Raw genomic sequence first — 20,542 nt, 5'->3', positions numbered from 1 at the left:
TACTAAGTGTTCTCTCGCCGGCACGCGGTTCCACTATGATGATTACTGAGCTACTGGTGCGGATTAACTACATCTGGGTCGTTCTTTCTGCAATATACCACTCGGTAGCATGGGCGATGCTCCAGTATTCGGCGGCGCAACTTACTCAGCTCCGTTTGGGTCATTTTAATCTTCTGTCAGCTCCACATCTTCCCTTGGATATTGTGTACATTCCACTTCGGAAATATATACATCGCGGGTCTTGGCGGAGTTATAACACCGATGGCTCATGTCAAATACTGTCCTTTTGGTCATCTAAACCACGCCCGCCTAGGAGGCTTACACGGACTGTCAATCACAGTGTATTAATCAACCCGGCCAGATTGGTTGGCAACGATTCTGGTAAAAACTATTTTTTCTTTGGATTACTTAACATACGATCACTTTCCACTAAAGGACCCCTGGTGTACGATCTACTGTCTGACCGTGAGTTTGACTTTCTCTGTCTAACTGAGACATGGCAGAAACCAGACGACTTTTTCCATCTAAACGAGTGTGTTCCCCCAGGATATAGTTATGTTTGTAAATCTCGTGATATGGGAAGGGGAGGGGGGCTAGCAATACTTTATAAAGAGAAATTGAAAGTATCTCAGTTAACTCTATCTACATATTCTTCTTTTGAGTCAATTGCCATAAAAATCAATGGTGCGATTCCAACCATTCTCATAACTATCTACCGCCCCCCCAAGAGCAATAATGCCTTTTTAACTGAATTATCTGAACTCTTGACTTATCTATGTTCCATATCTTCAAATGTTATACGTTTGGGTGATTTTAACATTCATACAGATAATGTCAGTAATGCACTTACAAGCGAATTTTTATCATGTTTGGATTGCTTTGGTATACAACAATTTAACACACTGCCCACTCATACTAAGGGGCATACTCTTGATCTTGTTTGCTGTTCTGGTATAACACCTTTTAATTGTACTGTTTCTGATCTATCCATATCAGATCACTTTCTGGTCTCATTCTGTGCCAAACTGGCCATTTTTAAGGTAAACCTGTGTCGCCCGATTACATTTCGGAATATTAAGAACATTGATTTGCCTACTCTTGCTGATGAACTTGCCATCTTTTCCAGTAAATCTGATTTCACTACTGTTGATGAACTGGTAAAATATTACAATGATGGACTGAACATGCTTTTAGATGAATTCGCACCCGTGAAAACGCGAAGGGTTTCATTTGTGCATTCAGCTCCTTGGTTTACACCTGAACTACGTGAACTTAAAACTAAAGGCCGTAGGTTAGAGCGGCTGTACGTCAAGTCTGGCATTACCGTTCATAAAAACATGTATGCTGAACATATTCAAAATTATAAAAATGCACTGACTACAGCTAAATCCGATTACTACTCCAATGTAATTGGAGTTAGCAATGGGAACGACTTATGTGATCGCTTTTTGACTTTTTTTACATCTAAGGTTGAAAATGTACATCGGCAATTACTTACTGGTACTCTTCACAATGACTCCTGTCAGTCTATCACTCAAACACCTCCCCACTCTGTCTTCTCTAACTTTACACTACCAACTACTTCAGAGATAGTGGGTCTGATAGGTAAATCTAAATCTTCGACTTGTCAATAAGACCCTCTACCAACTCCTTTAGTAAAAGCTTGTTTACCAGCCCTTTTGCCGTTGATAACTAAAATTGTTCATGCTTCACTTGCTTCTGGTTTTGTATCTCCATCTCTTAAATCTGCTATTATTACACCCATACTTAAGAAACCAGAGGGTGATCCATTTGATTTTGAAAATTTTCGTCCAATTTCAAATTTACCATTCATCTCTAAGGTAGTTGAAAAGTGTATTGCAATTCAAATTCATGAACATCTGTCCAATAATAACTTGTATGAACAATTCCAATCTGGTTTTTGTCCCCACCACAGCATTGAGACCGCTCTTGTCAGAATAACCAATGATCTACTGTTGGCAGCTGACTCTGGGCTTTTAACTATACTTGTCCTCCTTGACTTGAGCGCTGCCTTTGATACTGTCTCACATAACGTACTTCTTGACAGATTAGTCTCCATTGGTATTACTGGCACTGCTCTGTCTTGGTTTAGTTCATATCTATCTGGACGCAGTCAGCGTATTCAACTAAAAGGTTTTAGTTCAAGAATATCTACAGTCACCACTGGTGTTCCCCAAGGTTCTGTTTTGGGCCCGCTTCTCTTCATTATATATATGCTCCCTCTTCGTAATATTTTAAGGAAATATGGTATTAATTTTCACTGTTGACACTGCGGATGACACCCAACTTTACCTGTCTGCCAAACCTACCGGTTCTTTTCCTCCGCCATCTTTGTCAAGCTGTTTAGCTGAAATTAAAGACTGGCTTTCAGCGAACTTCTTGAAATTAAATGGCAATAAAACTGAGGCTCTGCTTGTTGGCACTAGATCTGTTGTGTCTAAATCTAATTGTTTCTCTTTACACATTGATAATACTGCAATCTGTCCTTCCTCTCAGGTTAAAAGTTTGGGTGTCATCATGGATAGCACACTATCTTTTAAAGCTCAGATTAATAATATCACACGGATTGCATACTTCCATTTGCGCAATATTAATTGTCTACGTCCATTTCTTTCAAATAATAATACTGCAGTTCTCATTCATGCACTAGTCACCTCACGTATAGACTACTGCAATGCTCTTATCACAGGTATTCCCTCCAAATTGCTACATAAGCTTCAATTGGTTCAGAATTCTGCAGCTCGTGTTCTCTCTAGAACACCTTATACTAATCACATTTCTCCGGTTCTCCAGCAATTGCACTGGCTTCCAGTAAAATATAGAGTTGAATTCAAAATCTTGCTACTCACTTATAAGGCACTTCATAATCTTGCACCACAATACCTTACTCAAATTCTCCAGGTTTATACTCCTTCACGTGCACTTAGATCTTCATCTTCAATTTCTCTTGTGGTACCTCGGATTCGACTTACTACTATGGGTGCCAGATCTTTTAGTTATGTTGCCCCCCGCCTATGGAACTCCCTTCCCCTCGATGTTCGCAATAGCGATTGCTTGTTGACTTTTACAAAGCGTCTTAAGACATATCTTTTTATACAGGCTTTTTTATAAAAAAATGTTATTGAGACTTAAATCCACTTTATATGTATATGCTGTTTGTTTGTTGTTTGTTTTGTCTTATGCAGTGACCTGTATATTGCTTGTAAGGTGACCTTGGGTGTTCTGAAAGGCGCCATGAAATAAAATGCATTATTATTATTATTATTATTATTATTATAAAAGGACAAAACCACTTTCAATTATGTGTCATCATATAATTCTGGCTGCAGGGTGTTATGATAAACATATTTTTAGTTGTTTATTAGGTTGTTCGTTCAGTAGTAGACTGACATTTGGGCAAAATAAAACATTTATTATGATAACTCAATCAATTTGTTATTTTTTTTAGATTGTTTTGTAGTAGGACTCCAGTATGAATACACATATACAGTGTGTATGTATTGTACATATGCTAAAATGTTTTCAGAGAATGATCCTGATGCATTGATAGTTATGATTGTGATTTGTTCTATTTTCAATATTCAGCATAAGTTGAGTGTAGTGTGGAAAACATCATGATTTCCTTTACACTGCCTTACGATTGTGAGCAGCATTGAAGGGTCTGTTTGTACTGAACCAGAAAGCTCTCGTTGGGTTTACACCCAGTGGCTCTCTGCCGCTTGAGGTGTCTTTGTGTCATTTTTCAGCATTTCATCTGGAGCTCAGGTGGCTTTCGTTGCATTTCCAGCTGCTCACCCCACAGCCATGGGACTATAGACGCTTATGTGTTTCTTCTGTTACTCATTTTCTTTTTAAGTAAACTACAAAACAAACGCCTATTAGAGTAAGATGGCTCTTAATTTTGAGGGATGTGACATAGTTTATCTCCCATTATTTCACTATTATGGTTTATATTATTTGTGAAGTGTTAAATAATGTATTTGTCATGATGTGGTACAGGAGACAAACACATAACGAGGAAGATGATGATGATGATACAAATAATCCACATGGCGTAATCCATTGTGTTAATGACACAATAAAAATGGGACACAGAACACATGGAGGGAAAACACACCACAATAAGTCCAGGTGTATTTTATTAGGGCATGTTGTTTATTTATGTGTTGTACAGCATTGTATAGTATACTATGTGTATCCAGGTTTTTGCGGCCAGAAGATGGGAGTCAGACTATAAAACAAAAGAGCCATTTATGCACCATCTGTCTGACTGGAAGAACTCGACAGTGCAGTGTCCTTGGGTGCTATTGGTTGTTTGTTTGATAGTAGTAAAGTAGTGAATTATGTGGCATTATTTTCTAACAACAATATTTTTCATACTGGTTGCCTGCGGTACAAACCTATTTTGAGACCAAGCTTTATATTGCAATGCAAACATGGTTTGTGGTACTTGAAAAAGAGCTATGGAACTGTAACTGTTAGCTAAATGCAAAGATATTCAAATTTTAATATATTTGATATAATCTTATTGCAGTATTATATGGATATAATTTTTATGTTTTTGAAAAATAAAATCATCAATGGACTTGAAATTTTGTCTTAAAAAAAAAATAAAGGTATACTTTTTAATCAGAGTTTAGCATCAAGTCAATTAAACTCCTGGGATATTGATCTTGGCTGCGTTTCCCAAAAGCTTCGTAAGCCTAAGAAGATTGTATGACTGATCTTAATATTACAGTCTGTTTCCCAAAAACATCATAACTTAAGTAGCACTTGAAAATCATTGTACATCTACGAATGTAAGAAGACATTTATGTGGTCACCTGCAGGACAATCAGTAGATTACACCTTTAAGTTAATGCAAGTGCAATGTGATTATAATATAACCATTTGATTTTACTTTATTGTGCACTTTATTACAAATTTTTTCTTTATTATTTATAAAGGAAATAATTAAAAATTTAAGAAAAATATAAAAACACATCTAAATTAAATGACTTAAAAAAAAGGACAAAAAATTAAGTAATGTAGGAAATATGTTTCAAAGACTGGGGAAAAAAAATTGTCAATGACTTGCTGAAAACCAGCCATGTATTGGACCCGAAATAAAGTTTCTCTCTCTCTCTCTCTCTCTCTCTCTCTCTCTCTCTCTCTATATATATATATATATATATATATAAAGTATATTATATATTATTATGTAAAGTATAATATAATATAATATAATATAATATAATAGGTTAACATTTCAATAAACAATCGTGTACTACAGTTACCAGCCATTCTATTAGGTGACATTTCAGATCTTGACAAATGGATAGCGACTCCTAAGTAGCACTTAAAGCACGGCTACGTGAGACTACATTAAGTGCATTTTTGGGAAACGCACATGAAACAATAACAAATGATCGTAAAATGACGCGTAGAAACCGCTCTTAAGCTCTTAAGATCAATCGTTATCGAGAAACGCAGCCCTGGTCAGTTAAGAAGCAGTAGAAACAGTTTCAGCTGCTTTGGTGTTAATGAAATTAACAACAGGGTCACTAGATGGGCAACAATGAGAAGACCCCTAAAAAACGTCCAACTCCTCCAGGATGGCACATGACTACGTACCATTGCCAGAAGGTTTGCTGTGTCTCTCAGCAGAGTCTCAAGAGCATTGAGGAGATTCCAGGAGACAGGCGTTTACTTTAGGAGAGCTGCACAGGGCCAGTATCGGCTCCTTTGTGCAAGTAGGAACAGGATGAGCACTGCCAGAGCCCTACAAAATGACCTCCAGCAGGCCACTGGTGTGAATGTCTCTGAACAAACAATCAGAAACAGAGTTGATGAGGGTGGCCTGAGGGCCTGACTTCCTCTAGTGGGCGCTGTGATCACTGCCCGGCAGCGTGCAGCTTGATAGGCATTCGCCACTGAACACCAGAATTGACAGGTCCGCCACTGGCGCCCTGTGCTTTTCACAGATGAGTGCAGGTTCACCCTGAGCATATGTGACAGACGTGAAAGGGTCTGAGAAGCCATGGAGAACGTTATGCTGCATGTAACATCGTTCAGCATTACCGGTGTGGTGGTGGGTCATTGATGGCCTGGGGAGTCATATCTATGGAGGGACGCACGGACCTCTACAGGCTAGACAATAGCACACTGACTACCATTAGGTATCAGGGGATGAAATCCTTGGACCCATTGTCAGACCTCCGAGGTGTCTTTGAATTCAGCCTTATGTAGGTTGATAATTTTCATTTCCATCAAACAATGTGGCATCCTTTCGTTCCTAACACATTACTCGCTGGAAATCTATCAGTATAGATATCCAGCATGATAGATCTGATGTTGAAAGCATTCCTTCAATTTTTGTGAGCAGTGTATATTCTGCAAACTGGAAGTTCAATTCTAAATTGTATTAGCATTTGTGTCTGTATATACTGTACAAGAGCCAGATGCTGGGTGGCTTGGAGTGGGGAAGTTAGTTATCGTATTTTTGTAGGGGGCAGAAGAAGGAGAAAGTTTGTGTTCAGGAGACCAGCACAGAAGGATCTGGAGTGGCCTCTCACTCTCTGAAACAAACCACTGAGTGTCTCATATCTGCCGTGACCACACTGACAAACTCAGCTTCAAAACTGATTGCTGTGGACTCAACAGTAAATCACACTGTAAAAATGATGATGATTAGTAATTAGTATTTGCTTGGTATCTTGGACCTTGTATATTCATAGTCCAATTTCTGATCTAGTCGTGTCACGAATGAAAACATTTGTCAAGATGATGACAAACTAGAATATGAAATAAGCTAATTCCCTGACTTTAAGTTATTCAAATTATTCTTAGCATGAACACGAAGATTTTATTTTAAAGATTTACTCATTTGCCACAATAATGTAATGTGTTTAATTCATCTGCATATTATTAATTCAGTGAACATTTTTAAATGATCGACAACACACATTTTTAATACTACTGAAAAATATTAAATCTGTTGAGACAGAATTTATTTATATGATGAATTACTTTATATGATCTTGGTATTAAAATGGGATTTATTTCATGATTATATTTTCACAGTGCCTTAACAGAACTAGAGAGTACATTTGTTAGGACAAACTCTGATGTTGGCTTGAGAAAGCCTTAAATGTTTGAAACAGCTAACATGGTTTTAGCATTTTTAGCACATAGCTAATATGTTTTAGTTGTTGCTAGCATGTTTTAAGATGTTGCTAGATGGAATCAGTATATTGCTAACGTTTTAAAATGTTAACATTGTTTAACACATTGCATGTTTCTAACATGTTGTTAGCATGATTTAACATGTTGTTTGTTAGCATTTCCTAGGCTAGTTGCTAGGCTTTTCTGGTGATAGATAGCTAGATATATAAATAAAAACCTGATGGTCTTGCTAGTTAAATACTCTGTACACTTTAGGTAATAATATGTACCTTAAAGCTACTAATGTAGGTACAAAGAGGTACCCTTTGAAAATATACCATCCCAGTGACCGCTTTTGTACCTTTTTTTCTGAAAAACCATACTAAGGTTTTGTTGTGTGAAATTTTTCTGATCCTGATTCATTGTGTGTTTTGGTTTTATTTTAGATGGCCATCTGATTGACATTACGCACAGCAAGAAATGACAGCATCATAACAAACATTACCTTCTGCTGCCTCTCTCTCGTTCTCTTAACAATGTTGATGATACTGTAGGTAATAGGAACACACACGCTTGCTGTGGTTAAACTGTGTGTTTAATCTGTGGATATTTCAAAGATTAGAAGTGTTAGAGTCGACTTGTGGCTGCTGATTTGAGGATGATGTAGCATCTTAAAGTGATTTTATGGGGATTAAGTGACAGAGGTAAAGTGGCTCAGTCTATGTATGAGTGGGGAGATGATTTGTTATTAATATGGCAACCAGCAGTTTAAGGCAAACCAGTATCTGTAAAATCAACAAACAACCAGTGAGCTGGTTTGTGTGTTCCTGTTAATGTGCTGGAGGGCGATATTCATAAAGGTAATCGAAACACATCTGTTAAACTGAATGGAAGTGGTGCTTCCAGCTGCCCTAATGTTTGTTCAAAGTCTGTAAATAAACAGTTCATAATACTTTGAAATACTATTATCATTTAAATGTTTTTGCTGCATTTATTTATGCAGTTGTGATCACATTTAATTTAATTTCATTATTAAAAAGTTTTAATTCAATAAAAATATATTTTTGAACAGTGGTGTACATACAATTATTTGAATTATTTGTATAATATTTTAAAAGTATTACTATTATTAGTAGAAGTAGTAAAAAATCGTCTTGTTACATTTATAGCACTTTCTTACACTCTTCTACACTTTTAAGCTAGAGACAGGTCACTTCTCACTATCAAACATGTTTTGGTTTAAGGATGGGAGAGTGATCGCAGATTTACTCTTTCTTCTAGACAGCATTAGATTAAATGGATGGGGAAAGACCCCAGTAATCTCACCAGTTTCAGAAAAGATCTGAACTGTATCTCAAACTGTGCTCTGATATACCAAAATACCATAGCCTGTGATCAAAAGCCAGAGATCTCGATATAAACATATTATTTTAGGACAATTTATATAATATTATTTATTAATACTTTAAATTAGCTTTTGTTTTATATTTTCGCTTTTAAATTGCATTTCAGTACTTTTTAAAATAATTTTTAACAAAATGTTTGCTGAAGTTTTGTACATTTATCTTTAGCTTTAATGTATTTTTAATGTAATGTTTTTAATGTAACACTGATATGAACAGGAATATTTCTCCTTAACTGAGATGTTCAGTAAGTCTCTGAGACTTGTTTTTTTTTTCAGACTGACTTTTTTGTAGCTGATGTCATCAATTGAGTACATTCAGTGTTATCTTCTCAAACTTTTCACCCGATTACATTTTTTGTTTCCTGTTGTCTCTCCTCAGTGATGCTTTGACGTTGGAAGGGCTTCCTGAGACTCGTGCCTCTGGCATGGCGGTGCGCTCTGACCTGTGGGGTACGGCTCAGCCGGTGTTTAAATCCTTGCCCGCAGCCGGTGGCAGTCCCGTGGAGGAGCTGGACGTCAGGAGTTTCCTGGGCTCACTGATGGAGGAGAACGGCACAGCGGAGAGATGTTATAGCTCTCACTCCCACAGCAGTGTCCTGCAGGGTCTGCCTTTCGGAGGAGTCCCCACCGTCCTCACCATCAACGTCGTTCTGTGGCTGGTAACATATTAAAAAGTTCTACAGCATCGTTTAGCTGCAGTTGCATGACATTAATGGACTTTCTTGATTTACTGATCAAGCGTTCAGTCTGTGCAAGATGTTTAACGCCGATATATAATGCCATTGTGCTATGGGCGTCCCAAGTTTGAATCCCAGCTCAAAGACCTTTTCTGATACAACCTCCCGCTCTCTCTCCCACTTTGCTTCCTGTCTATTCTACACAATCCAATCTTAATAAAAAAGCCTTATTTTTTATAATGTATGTAAAACTGACACCTTAAATATGTTGATCAGATGATTGTACACAGCAGATGCTTTCCAGATAAAGAGATCTTTAACAGATATTCTTGCAGACATATGTGTGCTATCTGGCAAGTCATATTTCACCCCAAAATCAAAAGAAGAAAATACAGCTTGCGTAAAATTTAGCTCTAAAGTCCCATAGTCCTTATAAACATTATTATTTTTTTAATTTGGTGACATTTTCGGGGGCAGAAACGACACGCTTCCCCTTTAAGAACAAGTTGCTAACCAGCAACCAAGGAAGCTCAGTAGAGACCTGTAGCATCCCAGCAGTCAGTGTTTTCATTTGTCTTATTGTTGACTCTTCCTTCCGGAGTCATTATGAACACAAGTGTGCATGCAGACCTCACTGCCTGTTAGTTTCCAAGACAACCACTCACCTCGTCTCTCTCCGGACAAAGAAATGGCTAATTATTACACTGGCCAGAGGTCTAGTGAGTTAAGTGCTTGCTTACACAAATAGTTCTTATCTATTTATATCAATAGCTTTGACACACATGTAAAGTGACGCAGTGACTTCTGGGTATATTCTGGATTATTTGCATTCTCTATATGGAATTAGGTTCACTGTGCACATCATTTACTAACAGTTTCCCTGTTTATTTTACATTTTCTAACAGTTTCCCTGTTTATTAAGGCCACTCTAGAACACAATCTGTACAGTCTGCTGATATAACTGGTTTGGTGTCTCTGTATTTCAGTTCCTGCTTCTGATCTTCTCTTGTTTGAGGAAGGCAGCGTGGGACTACGGCCGCCTGGCTCTGCTTGTGGAAAATGACAGGTATCATCTCAGAACTGGTGACTGTTTGAAGAATGCATTAAGATGTAAATAATTGAACAACTGTGTGTGGTGTTTGAGTGAACTGAATGCTTAGCAGGTCAGTGTGAGATCCTGGTGCCACCTGCTGGTTACACAGGACAGTTTGGATCCTGATGTTATATTAGTGGTCTGATTATTTGGTTTGAAACATGTATTCTTATATGTAATATATACACATTGATTATATAAATAAACAGTTGAATGGATATATATATATGCCGTATATATGGTAATTTGTTCTTCTTCTGCATTTCATTTTAAATTCCATTTAATTTATATTTTGCTCATATTTTCAAGAGACCTATTTCTTAAAAAAAAAAAAAAAAAAAAAAAAAAAACCTTTTTTGAAAGTATTTTCAGCTCACACACACAGTGTCCCTTTGGGAGCAGAGGGTAGAATTCAGTCATAAGTCTTAAGACGTCTGTTGAAGCAGCGCTGCTTTATTCTGCATCAGCATGTTGCATTAAAGTCTTTGTTTATGTGAATGTGCAGCTGATTCTTAGTGAGTGTATCTGCAAAGCATTGCATCCAGCTGCAGAAGAAAAAACTCTGGCTCTCACAGAAATAGCATTTTCACATTTGTATACACTGGCATTTCACCTGCTCCTTTTCATTGCCTATAATAGACCTGGATGGAAATGCTTGCAGTTTTCTGATCTTAAGGCTAGTTTTGGATCTGGCTTTGAGTTAAGACTCTGAAAAAATGCTTTCAGGCATATCACTGATGGAAGGTAATAGAAGACTGTGGCTAGTTGTCATAGGGGTTATATCTTACTACGGTTTTGAATCAAAAGTACATTTGCTTAAATGGTTGTTTTATATGTGGTTATCTGGGTAACACTTCAGATTAACTAAGTCATATGCACTATTAACCAAGAGTGTAACTCATATGCACTATTAACCAACAGTTTTTCCCTCAATAAACCTAATTTGATGCATACTAATTAAGGTAGTTGTTGTAGTTATGTTTAGGTATTGGGTAGGTTTACCGAATCTAAAATATGGTCGCACAGATTAAGGCATTAATATGTGCTTTATAAGTACTAATAAACAGCCAATATGCTAGTAGTGAAGTGTTACCCAAATTAACAAGTATAAAAGCGTTAATCGACTATACTGTATAATGAAGGTGGGTTTTGACTGAAATGTTCAATTGTGTTCACAGGAGGAAGGTAAACATCACAAGTGTTTTATAGCTTGTGAATTATAAGATGAATTAAATTGCATTTCTGTTGGACTGCTGTTTTTGAATGTTGTCTTTTACATTTATAGAAATTTTAATTTCTATGGAAGTTTATATTTCAAACAGTATGCTATTGTGTTTGTTAAATTAACTGGATCTTTTTCGTGGGCAGTTATGGAAAATATAATGGAGTTCATAGAATTTTCTAACAGTGTGTGAAGTCTTTTTTGAAGTGTTACCTGTCATTTGTATTGTGTGTCTTTGTTCTGTAGCTTGACATCACTTTTCTATGGAGAACCAAGTGAGAAAGAGAAAACCCCGTCAGAATCCAGCCCATCAGACTCAGAGACCAAGGACGTGGTGAGAACCTTTTGTAAAAGAGTAGAAAGAGACAAACAGAGCATCACAGACATTTAAGAAATGTTTGATCATGCAGAAACAGGATCTTTGCTAGAATTTACAACATTTGGCAGTGCAAAAACCCACAGGGCCTTGTCTTTATCAACGACACCCCTGCCTAGAAACAAATAAAAGCATCGCATAGAGTACAGCTAATAGATTGTGTTTTTAATCTCATATTCACAGTGATGCAAATTTACTACCTCTGAAACGTACTGACATACAGCACAAACAAAGTTCAATCTGTCGACGTGGATTATTACAGAGCGTCGCCCCAGAGCTGATGTCATATAAAATAGCCTGTGCACTTAGACGCTATTTTCTTTTATGCACACTATCTGTCCGTTTATATTCTGACCTCACTCTGTCTCCTTGCGTTTTATGTGCAATGACAGTTCAAGACATCACAGCCACGTTAAAGATATTGCATGCATTTGCATGGCTTTTTCCACTTATTACGCTATCCGCGTTCACTTAAGGGACAAATGATTCTGACAGATGCTGCGCTAGCCAGACGCGCTCTTTTTTTATATGCCAGACCTTTTTATGACACCGTTGTCTTCCCTCCCTTTCTTTATAGGGCTTCTGTTCCTGGCTCACATCTCTGTACCACATGAAGTAAGTGTGCAAGAAATGCATGGTGATGTCATCAGCCAGCGTCCTGTTTGCTCATGTTATATCTCATTAAGCAGGGAAAACACAGGGTGAAGGTGGACCAGCACGCCTAACGTCTGGGCACGCTCAAAAGCCTTTCAGAACCGTAAACCAGCCGCTAGTCTGTCTCCACGGCTGCAGAGATGTTATTTGGACGACTCAAATGGCATGTTGGTGCCATATTTAGCTGGTTCCCTTAAAAGCTTCTTGAACTCCCCGGCGACCGAGAGGCCAGACTGAGAGTTTCCTCGCTCGGTGTGAGGCGAGGACAGAGAGGGGTGTATGTGTGTGTGTGTATGAGGGCTCCTTGTAATCATAATAGCCCCCAATGCCTTCCTGTATTTGTGTGGTCTTTTAAAAAGGCTGCCACATATATATATTATTGACCGAAGTCAATAATTCATTGGAAACACTCTGAAAACTCTCAAAGATTTTGTGTTTGCTGTTTAGTTCAACCAGTGCAGATCTAGCAAAACCATAGTCATAGGTTTGATTCTTATGAATGCACATGGGTCAATAATATTTTCACGATTTAAAAAATGAAAACATTTTTACAAGGAAAGAAAAAAAGTCTAGTTTAAATCATGTGCCACGTGTTTGTTCTCATGTTGGTTTCATGTGGTTTTGAAAAACTTGAATATACACTACCATTCAAATGTTTTGGGGGCGGTAAGATTTCTAAATGTTTTTGTCTTTTAAGTTCATCAGAAATACAGTAAAAACAGTCATATTTTTTTAAATATTATTACGACTTAAAACGACTGTTTTCTACTTTGTAAAATATGAATTATTCTTGTGATGACAAAGCTGAACTTTCAGCAGTCTTCAGCATCACATGATCCTTCAGAAATCATTTTAATATGCTGATTTGGTGCTAAAAAACATTTCTTATTATTATAATGCTGGAAACAGCTGTTGAATGTTTTTGTGGAAATTGTGCTACATTTTTTCTCAGGATTCTTTGTTGAATAGAAAGTTTAGAAGAAAAAAAGTATACTGACCACAAAAATATTTTTTGTTTGTTTTGTTTTGGGTTTTTTTATTTTATTTTTTATTTTTTTGCTTAGTTTAAAAAAAAGTTTGCTTTGCTTTACTTAGTTTTTTTTGTTTTTGTTTTTTTGTTTGCTTTGCTTAGTTTTTGTTTTGTTTTTTGTTTGCTTTGCTTAGTTTTTGTTTTGCTTGGTGTGTTTTGTTTTGTTTTGTTTGGTTTGTTTTGTTTGGCTTGTTTTGTTTTGTTTTGTTTGTTTGTTTTGTTTTGTTTGGCTTGTTTTGTTTTGTTTTGTTTTGTTTTGTTTTGTGTGCTTTATTTTGTTTTGTTTTGCATGTTGGTTGAACCGCAATAACAGAAGATGTCAAAATCCAAAGTAGGGTTTTCTTTCTTTCTTTCTTTCTTTCTTTCTTTCTTTCTTTCTTTCTTTCTTTTTTCCACATACTTTTGCATATATTAGTTGGTTTTTGATAAAAGTCTCTGTCAAATAATAAAAAAGCAATTGTAAATAGGCTTTTTTTAAATAGACTTTTTTTGTCCTTATTCTTCCCGTAGGGATGAGGAGATCCGCAGTAAATGTGGCATTGATGCGATCACGTACCTGTCTTTCCAGCGTCACATCATCCTGCTCATGATGGTGGTGTGTTCGCTGTCACTCACCATCATCTTGCCTGTCAACCTCTCTGGAAACCTCCTAGGTACCTCCACCAGATCCAGAACTGCTTGGTCACTGTTTACTCTAGTAGTGCTCAGCCATAAAGGATTCATGACAACAGACACAACACGTTTGGTATCCAGGAAAAGGCAGTAAACTTTAAAACAACATTACATCTTATTTCATCAGTGTGCTTGCACCTAAAGAAAGACTCTTCAAAATAATCTCATGAATTAGTTTTGACAGATTGTTACTGTTAGAGTGAATATTTTCACTAATGTTCAAAGGTTTGTGGTCAGTAAGAATACTAGTTTGAATAAATGCTGTTCTTTTGAACTTTCTATTCCTCAAAGAATCCTGAAGCCCAGTGTCCAACAAAATATAACTGTTTTTAACATTGATAATAATAATAAGAAAAGTTTCTTGAGCAGCAAATCAGCATATTAGATGATTTCTGAAGGATCATGTGATGCTGAAGACTTCACAGGAATAAATTATATTTTAAAATGTATCAAAATTGAAACAGTTATTTTAAACTATAATAAAACTTAAGTATACCACTGTTTTTACTATATATTTGTAAACATAAGAGACAAAAAGAACAAATCTGACCGACCCCAAACTTTTGACTGCTGTGTACATTTTCTGTTTTGACTGGGAGGGAATTCTGCCGAATGTATTTTAACATGCTCAAATGTATTAAATGTAGCTGAAAGTTCTACAGTTTAAAAAAGGACCAAAGCTGGGCGAATGTGTAACATTTGCGAATGGTTTTGTGGATGCAGATTCCGTGTGGGCCTGAAGAATGAGTTTATGAAAAGCCTGGGAAAACTCTTGGAGATGAAGAAGAGCTCAGTCATAACCCTCCATTAGTGGACGTGTGTAAAAGCATAATTCAGACCACCCTACAGTGTTTGAAGATGGTTGGGAGGCACGATAGAGGGTTAGAAGGGCCAAGTTAAATATGGGAAAGGCCTTGACTTTCCACACCACAAGAAGAGCATTGTGAAAAGCCACTGGCTTTACCTCTTGCTGTTTTATTTCACCTGCAATAAGCATTTCATATGACTTTCATACGACCTTGGTAGCAGTAGTTTACTGCGGTTCTCTAAAAGTGTTAAATGTGGATGTGTGGTAGACCAGTTTGTGGTGCAGCTTTGGGGCCGGCTGGTTAAAACAGGGTGGGGGTTTTGACACTTACTGTCATCTCTATGCAACTATTTGACACTGTATTTGTGAAATAAACTGGTGCATTTACAAATTTGTCATAGCAACCAAACCCAAAGCACAATGAATGATGTGTAGCGAGTTTTTTATTTCACATTCAGTTTGCACTGTACCACATGGGCCTCAAATTACTTTCAGAGTTTTATTTTTGATGCTGGTATGTGAGAAGAGCAGTATATGTTACACAAGTTGTTTATTTCTATGCGTTTCAGGAGATAGCCCACAGAATTTCGGCAGAACAACCGTGGTTAATGTGCCCACACAGTAAGTTTGTTTTTTATGATGAATGTAGACCTGAAAAAAAAGTATAGCCTTGTTGTACATGTACATATTCATGAAGTTGTTGGCATGATGCTGATAACTTTCTTTTCTTTGTGCAATAGGAATATATTTCTGTGGCTGCACAGCATCTTTGCTCTGCTGTATTTTGTGATCACAGTAATGTGCATGGCCCATCATTCCTCACGACTGGAATACAGAGAAGATGAGAAGGTTGGGGAAAAGCATGTGTTATTACACCTCGTTTCTGGTCCATAATGGGCACTGCTTTTAACACTGCTTTTAACAGGTCTAAAATGGGCTTTATATATTCATATGTCATTTTTAAAAATATAGGTAAATAACTATACATTTTATGAATAATTATTTATTATTATATATTTATTTAAATTTAGAAGGAAGCCTACATTGAAAGAAAAATAATTATTAATAAATAATATATAAATAATTACTAATAGAATTGTATACATTTTATATTGTAATTGTAATTGTTCATTCTGTTTCTCATTAAATTATATTTAAGGGTAAAACTGTAATAAATATTAGCCTGTCTGGACAACTAGTATTTTATTTTATTTTATTTTATTTTAACAATTTAAATTATATATGTATGTAATTTTATTTTTTATTTTTACATGACAATGAAGTGAAAATGTGATATAGACTTTAAAAGTAAAGTAAAAGTTAGATGATGTTTCATTGCACTCTTAAAAACTGAAGATTCCAGGAGGAGTTTTCCACAGAGATGACATAGAAGAACCATTTTTAGTTCCCTTAAAAATAAAAAAATAAAGTCTACTTTATAAGTATACTTTAAAAACGTTTTTGACTATAAAGAAACCTTTTGTGCAATCACCTGAGATATTGTAATAGATCAAGTTTCTTCCAAAAAAGTATGCATTTCTAGCTTTTGATTTTTTTAATGATTTTTATTGCAGGTGGCCAGAACTCTAATGATAACTTCAATTCCCAGAGAAATCTCTGATCCCGGCCTGATCGCCAAACACCTGCAGTGAGTGAAGAGCACAGATCTGTCATCCACAGAATTACAACAAATTGCTTGATCTCCATATTCCAGCAGATCTGATATTGTCTGATATAGAAATGTCAACACAACCATTCAATTTCCACTTATTCAAAAGCCAATGTCTCTTCTATCTCCGAACAGCGAAGCCTACCCTAGCTGCACCGTCACAGACATCCGGTTCTGCTTTGACGTACAAAAACTAATGAAGCTGGACTCCGAAAGGTCATTTGCGTTTGCACATCTCCTGCATCACATAGAGCTGAGTCTGCAAGTATTAAAACTAAATCCCTTACAGGCGAAAAGCAATGAAAGGAAGGCTGTACTTCACAACCAAAGCTCAGAAGGAAGGCAGGATCATGATAAAGACTCACCCGTGTGCACAGATCTTCTGCTGTGATTTATGTGGCTTTGAGCAGGTAAATGTCCCTCATATAGTCATTACAGTTGTCAGAATGGATAGATTTGTATATGTTCAGATTGTATACCTATAGACTGCACCTCCTCCTGTTGGCCACTGGAGACCACCACACACCAGCCATCAATCATGAACTGCTCGACACATCTCTCATGTTTTATGTCATGGTCTTTTTCGTCAGGTGGATGCAGAGCAGTATTACAGTGAACTGGAGGAGAAGCTGACAGATGAGTTTAATGCAGAGAAGAACCGTATCTTTATGAAGAGGCTGGGCATTGCCTTTGTTACCTTCAGAGATGAGAGAATGACTGCAGTGTAAGTCACATGGATATATAGCTGATTATTGAGCTGATTTCTGAGAATAACCAGAAATCCTGTAAGCACAGGAATGAGTACCTACATTTAAGAATGAATAAAAAGGTTATTAACTGCTACAGTTGACGTCAAAAGTTTACAGAATCTGTAAAATGTTCATTGTTTTATCCAAACAAGAGGGTTATTGTTTATTTAGTACTGTACCTGAATGAGATATTTCACATAAAAGATGTTTAGTCCACAAGAGAAAATAATAGTTGAATTTATAAAAATGACTCGGTTCAAAAGTTTACATCCCCTTGATTCTTAATACTGTGTTGTTAGCTGCATGATCCACAGCTGTGTTTATTTTGTTTAGTGATAGTTGTTTATGAGTCCTTTGTTTGTCCTTAACAGTTAAACTACCTGCTGTTCTTCAGAAAAATCCTTCAGGTCCCACAATTTCTTTGGTTTTCCAGCATTTTTGTGTATTTGAACCCTTTCCGAAAATGACTGTATTATTTTGAGATCCATCACTGTCTGAGGACAACTGAGCGACTCATATACAACTATTACAGAAGTTTCAAACACTCATGAATTCATGAATATTTTCAGAAAATAAGATTTATTACCAAATCTGAAATTATGTACAGTTTGTTACTTCATGGTACAGTCTGATCAGTCATCAGTTTGATTTCTGTCAGGTAATTTTTTTATAATAATAATAATAATAAAGAACTAAAATAGATTTTTGAGATCTAAAATAGATTTATCCTATGCTAATTAGAAATATGTTTTCCTATTTAAAAAAAGTATAACTTATTATTATTAAAGGCATAGTTCACCCAAAAACAAGTGTAACATTTACTCACTCTCTTGTCATCCAAACCCAAAAGACTTCTCTTCATCTTCAAAACATCTAAAAAAAAAAACGAATAAAAAATACAAAGCTATTTTGAATGGAATCTGACGGATTTCTCTCCCTTCAACGAAATTCCTGTTCACCAAAACTTTTAAGCTTCAAAAAGTTCACAAGGACATCTTAAAAGTAATCCATATGAATTGAGCCATAATGAAATGATCGCTTCATATAAACAGTAAGCAACACACATACAAAACATAGAGCACATCAAACATGTTAAACAGACGTTATTAAATATATATAAAATATATATAAATATATTAAATATATATATATATATATATATATATATATATATATATATATATATATATAAACAGTTCATTCTGGTCCTGTACAGCATGTTAAAAACCACATTATAGTAATTTAGTAGTCTGCTGAATAGACACATATTCACATGTTCTCTTGTGCCTTATTGCTAAAATGCATGTAATCTCTGTGCTTCTGCTTGTGTAGCATTGTGAAAGACTACAGCCGAGCTCACTGCCGCCTCAGACCCCAGCAGTCCAGCATCACCACAGTGGTGCAGTCCCATCAGTGGGGCGTTTCTTACGCCCCGGCCCCTAATGACATCATCTGGTGAGTCGAATCCATAGCCACATCAGCAACTATATCTCGAAACTATTAAAAAAAACTATAAAAAGTATAGGAATAACCGCAGTGTTGTTTTTTTCTTCTATGAAATGATCTGGGTTTGCAATGTTTTATATGATGTTTTATTTAACGTTTACTAAGTATACAGTGATCTGAAAGCTGAAGTCATATATATTTTTCATGACATGCTTTGTTCCGGGCCATTAGACTTGGATTCGAGAGATGAAATTGGATTAATTAAGTCTCAATCTGAGTGTGTGCCTAGACAGCCACTGTGAAAGCCATTATATCTCTTACATAATATGTGTTGAGAATCATATATTGAGTGAGTGTGAGTGTGTGTGGGTGTGTGTGTGTGGGGGGGGGGGGGGCAGTGTCAGCCTGTCTTTCTGCTTGACTGGACAAGTGTGTGTGTGTGTGTGTGTGTGTCTGTGAATTCAAGACTTTCTTTTTTATGGATATAAGCTCTAATGTTGTAGCATGTTTGCTTCTTATTAAAACAATTTATTGAAGTGTAAATGTTTTCCAGTTCAGTGTAGCCCGTGAGTTCGATGTTTTGTGCCACGGCATTTATAGACTAAATGGTTTTGCAATTTTGGAAAATTAATCAGTGGAAACAATTACTTTTGAAAGGTATTTGTTTGCATTTTATGTAAACCTCATTCTCAGTGTTATGCCTTTCATGTGCATTGCTATTACTTAAAGTGACAGTTCCCCCCAAAAATATGTTATGGTATCACTTTAGAATAGGTAACACCTATTAGTTGCTTATTAGCATGCATATTACTAGAATATTAGCCATGTGTTAGTGATAATCAAGAACATATTAATGCCTTATTCTTCATGACCTTATTCTACATCCGTAATCTTACTCAATACCTAAACCTAACAACTACCTTACTAACTGTTAATAACAAGCAAATTAAGAATTTATTGAGAGAAATGTCATAGTTAATAGTTAACAAGTGTTACCTATTTTCTTTTTCTTTTGTGGTACACAATGTTAAACACAACATTAAAAAATGAACTTGAAACTTATTACACAAACACACACACACACACACATATATATATATATATATATATATACATATATTATTATTATTATTATTATTATTATTATTATTTAAAGTTGTATCTGTTGACATATGTTAATAACTAATATGAACCTTATTTTTTTAACTTAAAAGATTAATAAATGCTGTAGAAATACATTGTTCATTTTTATATGTACATACATGAATATATATATATATATATATATATATATATATATATATATATATATATCGCTGTCTTTTAAACATTTGTTAGTTAAAGCTCTTTTAGAAGTAAAGACCTTTTAGTAAAGACTTTTGCTGTGAAACATTTAATAATTTTATAAAGTAAACGTAAGAGTGACTTTAAAAAAATCGGACTGATTTACATTACAAGGTATCAGAATGTCATATTGTTTTATGGCCATATAAATATCAATAAACTGCATCATATTTTTGCTCTTTTTGGTCCTCTGAATAAGATTTAGGCATTTCATAGGTTTCATATTTTCCTGT

The 20,542-nt window shown here is 35.8% G+C and overlaps 1 protein-coding gene across 1 annotated transcript in view; it reads left to right on the top strand.

Moving 5' to 3' along the window:
- LOC113117079 (calcium permeable stress-gated cation channel 1-like) overlaps window positions 1-20,542 on the top strand; it is a 59,495-nt gene that overhangs the window by 20,239 nt on the left and 18,714 nt on the right. Inside the window, 12 exon segments of the mRNA XM_026285482.1 lie at window positions 8,949-9,228; window positions 10,233-10,312; window positions 11,808-11,895; window positions 12,515-12,552; window positions 14,132-14,274; window positions 15,671-15,722; window positions 15,842-15,950; window positions 16,676-16,749; window positions 16,906-16,986; window positions 17,060-17,180; window positions 17,361-17,494; window positions 18,852-18,974. Of these exon segments, the coding sequence (XP_026141267.1) occupies window positions 8,995-9,228; window positions 10,233-10,312; window positions 11,808-11,895; window positions 12,515-12,552; window positions 14,132-14,274; window positions 15,671-15,722; window positions 15,842-15,950; window positions 16,676-16,749; window positions 16,906-16,986; window positions 17,060-17,180; window positions 17,361-17,494; window positions 18,852-18,974 (1,277 nt within the window). The 5' untranslated portion in view covers window positions 8,949-8,994.

The sequence above is a fragment of the Carassius auratus genome, chromosome 17, assembly GCF_003368295.1.
Source record: "Carassius auratus strain Wakin chromosome 17, ASM336829v1, whole genome shotgun sequence".
Lineage (NCBI taxonomy): Eukaryota > Metazoa > Chordata > Actinopteri > Cypriniformes > Cyprinidae > Carassius > Carassius auratus.
This window is presented reverse-complemented; position numbering and strand designations above follow the sequence as displayed.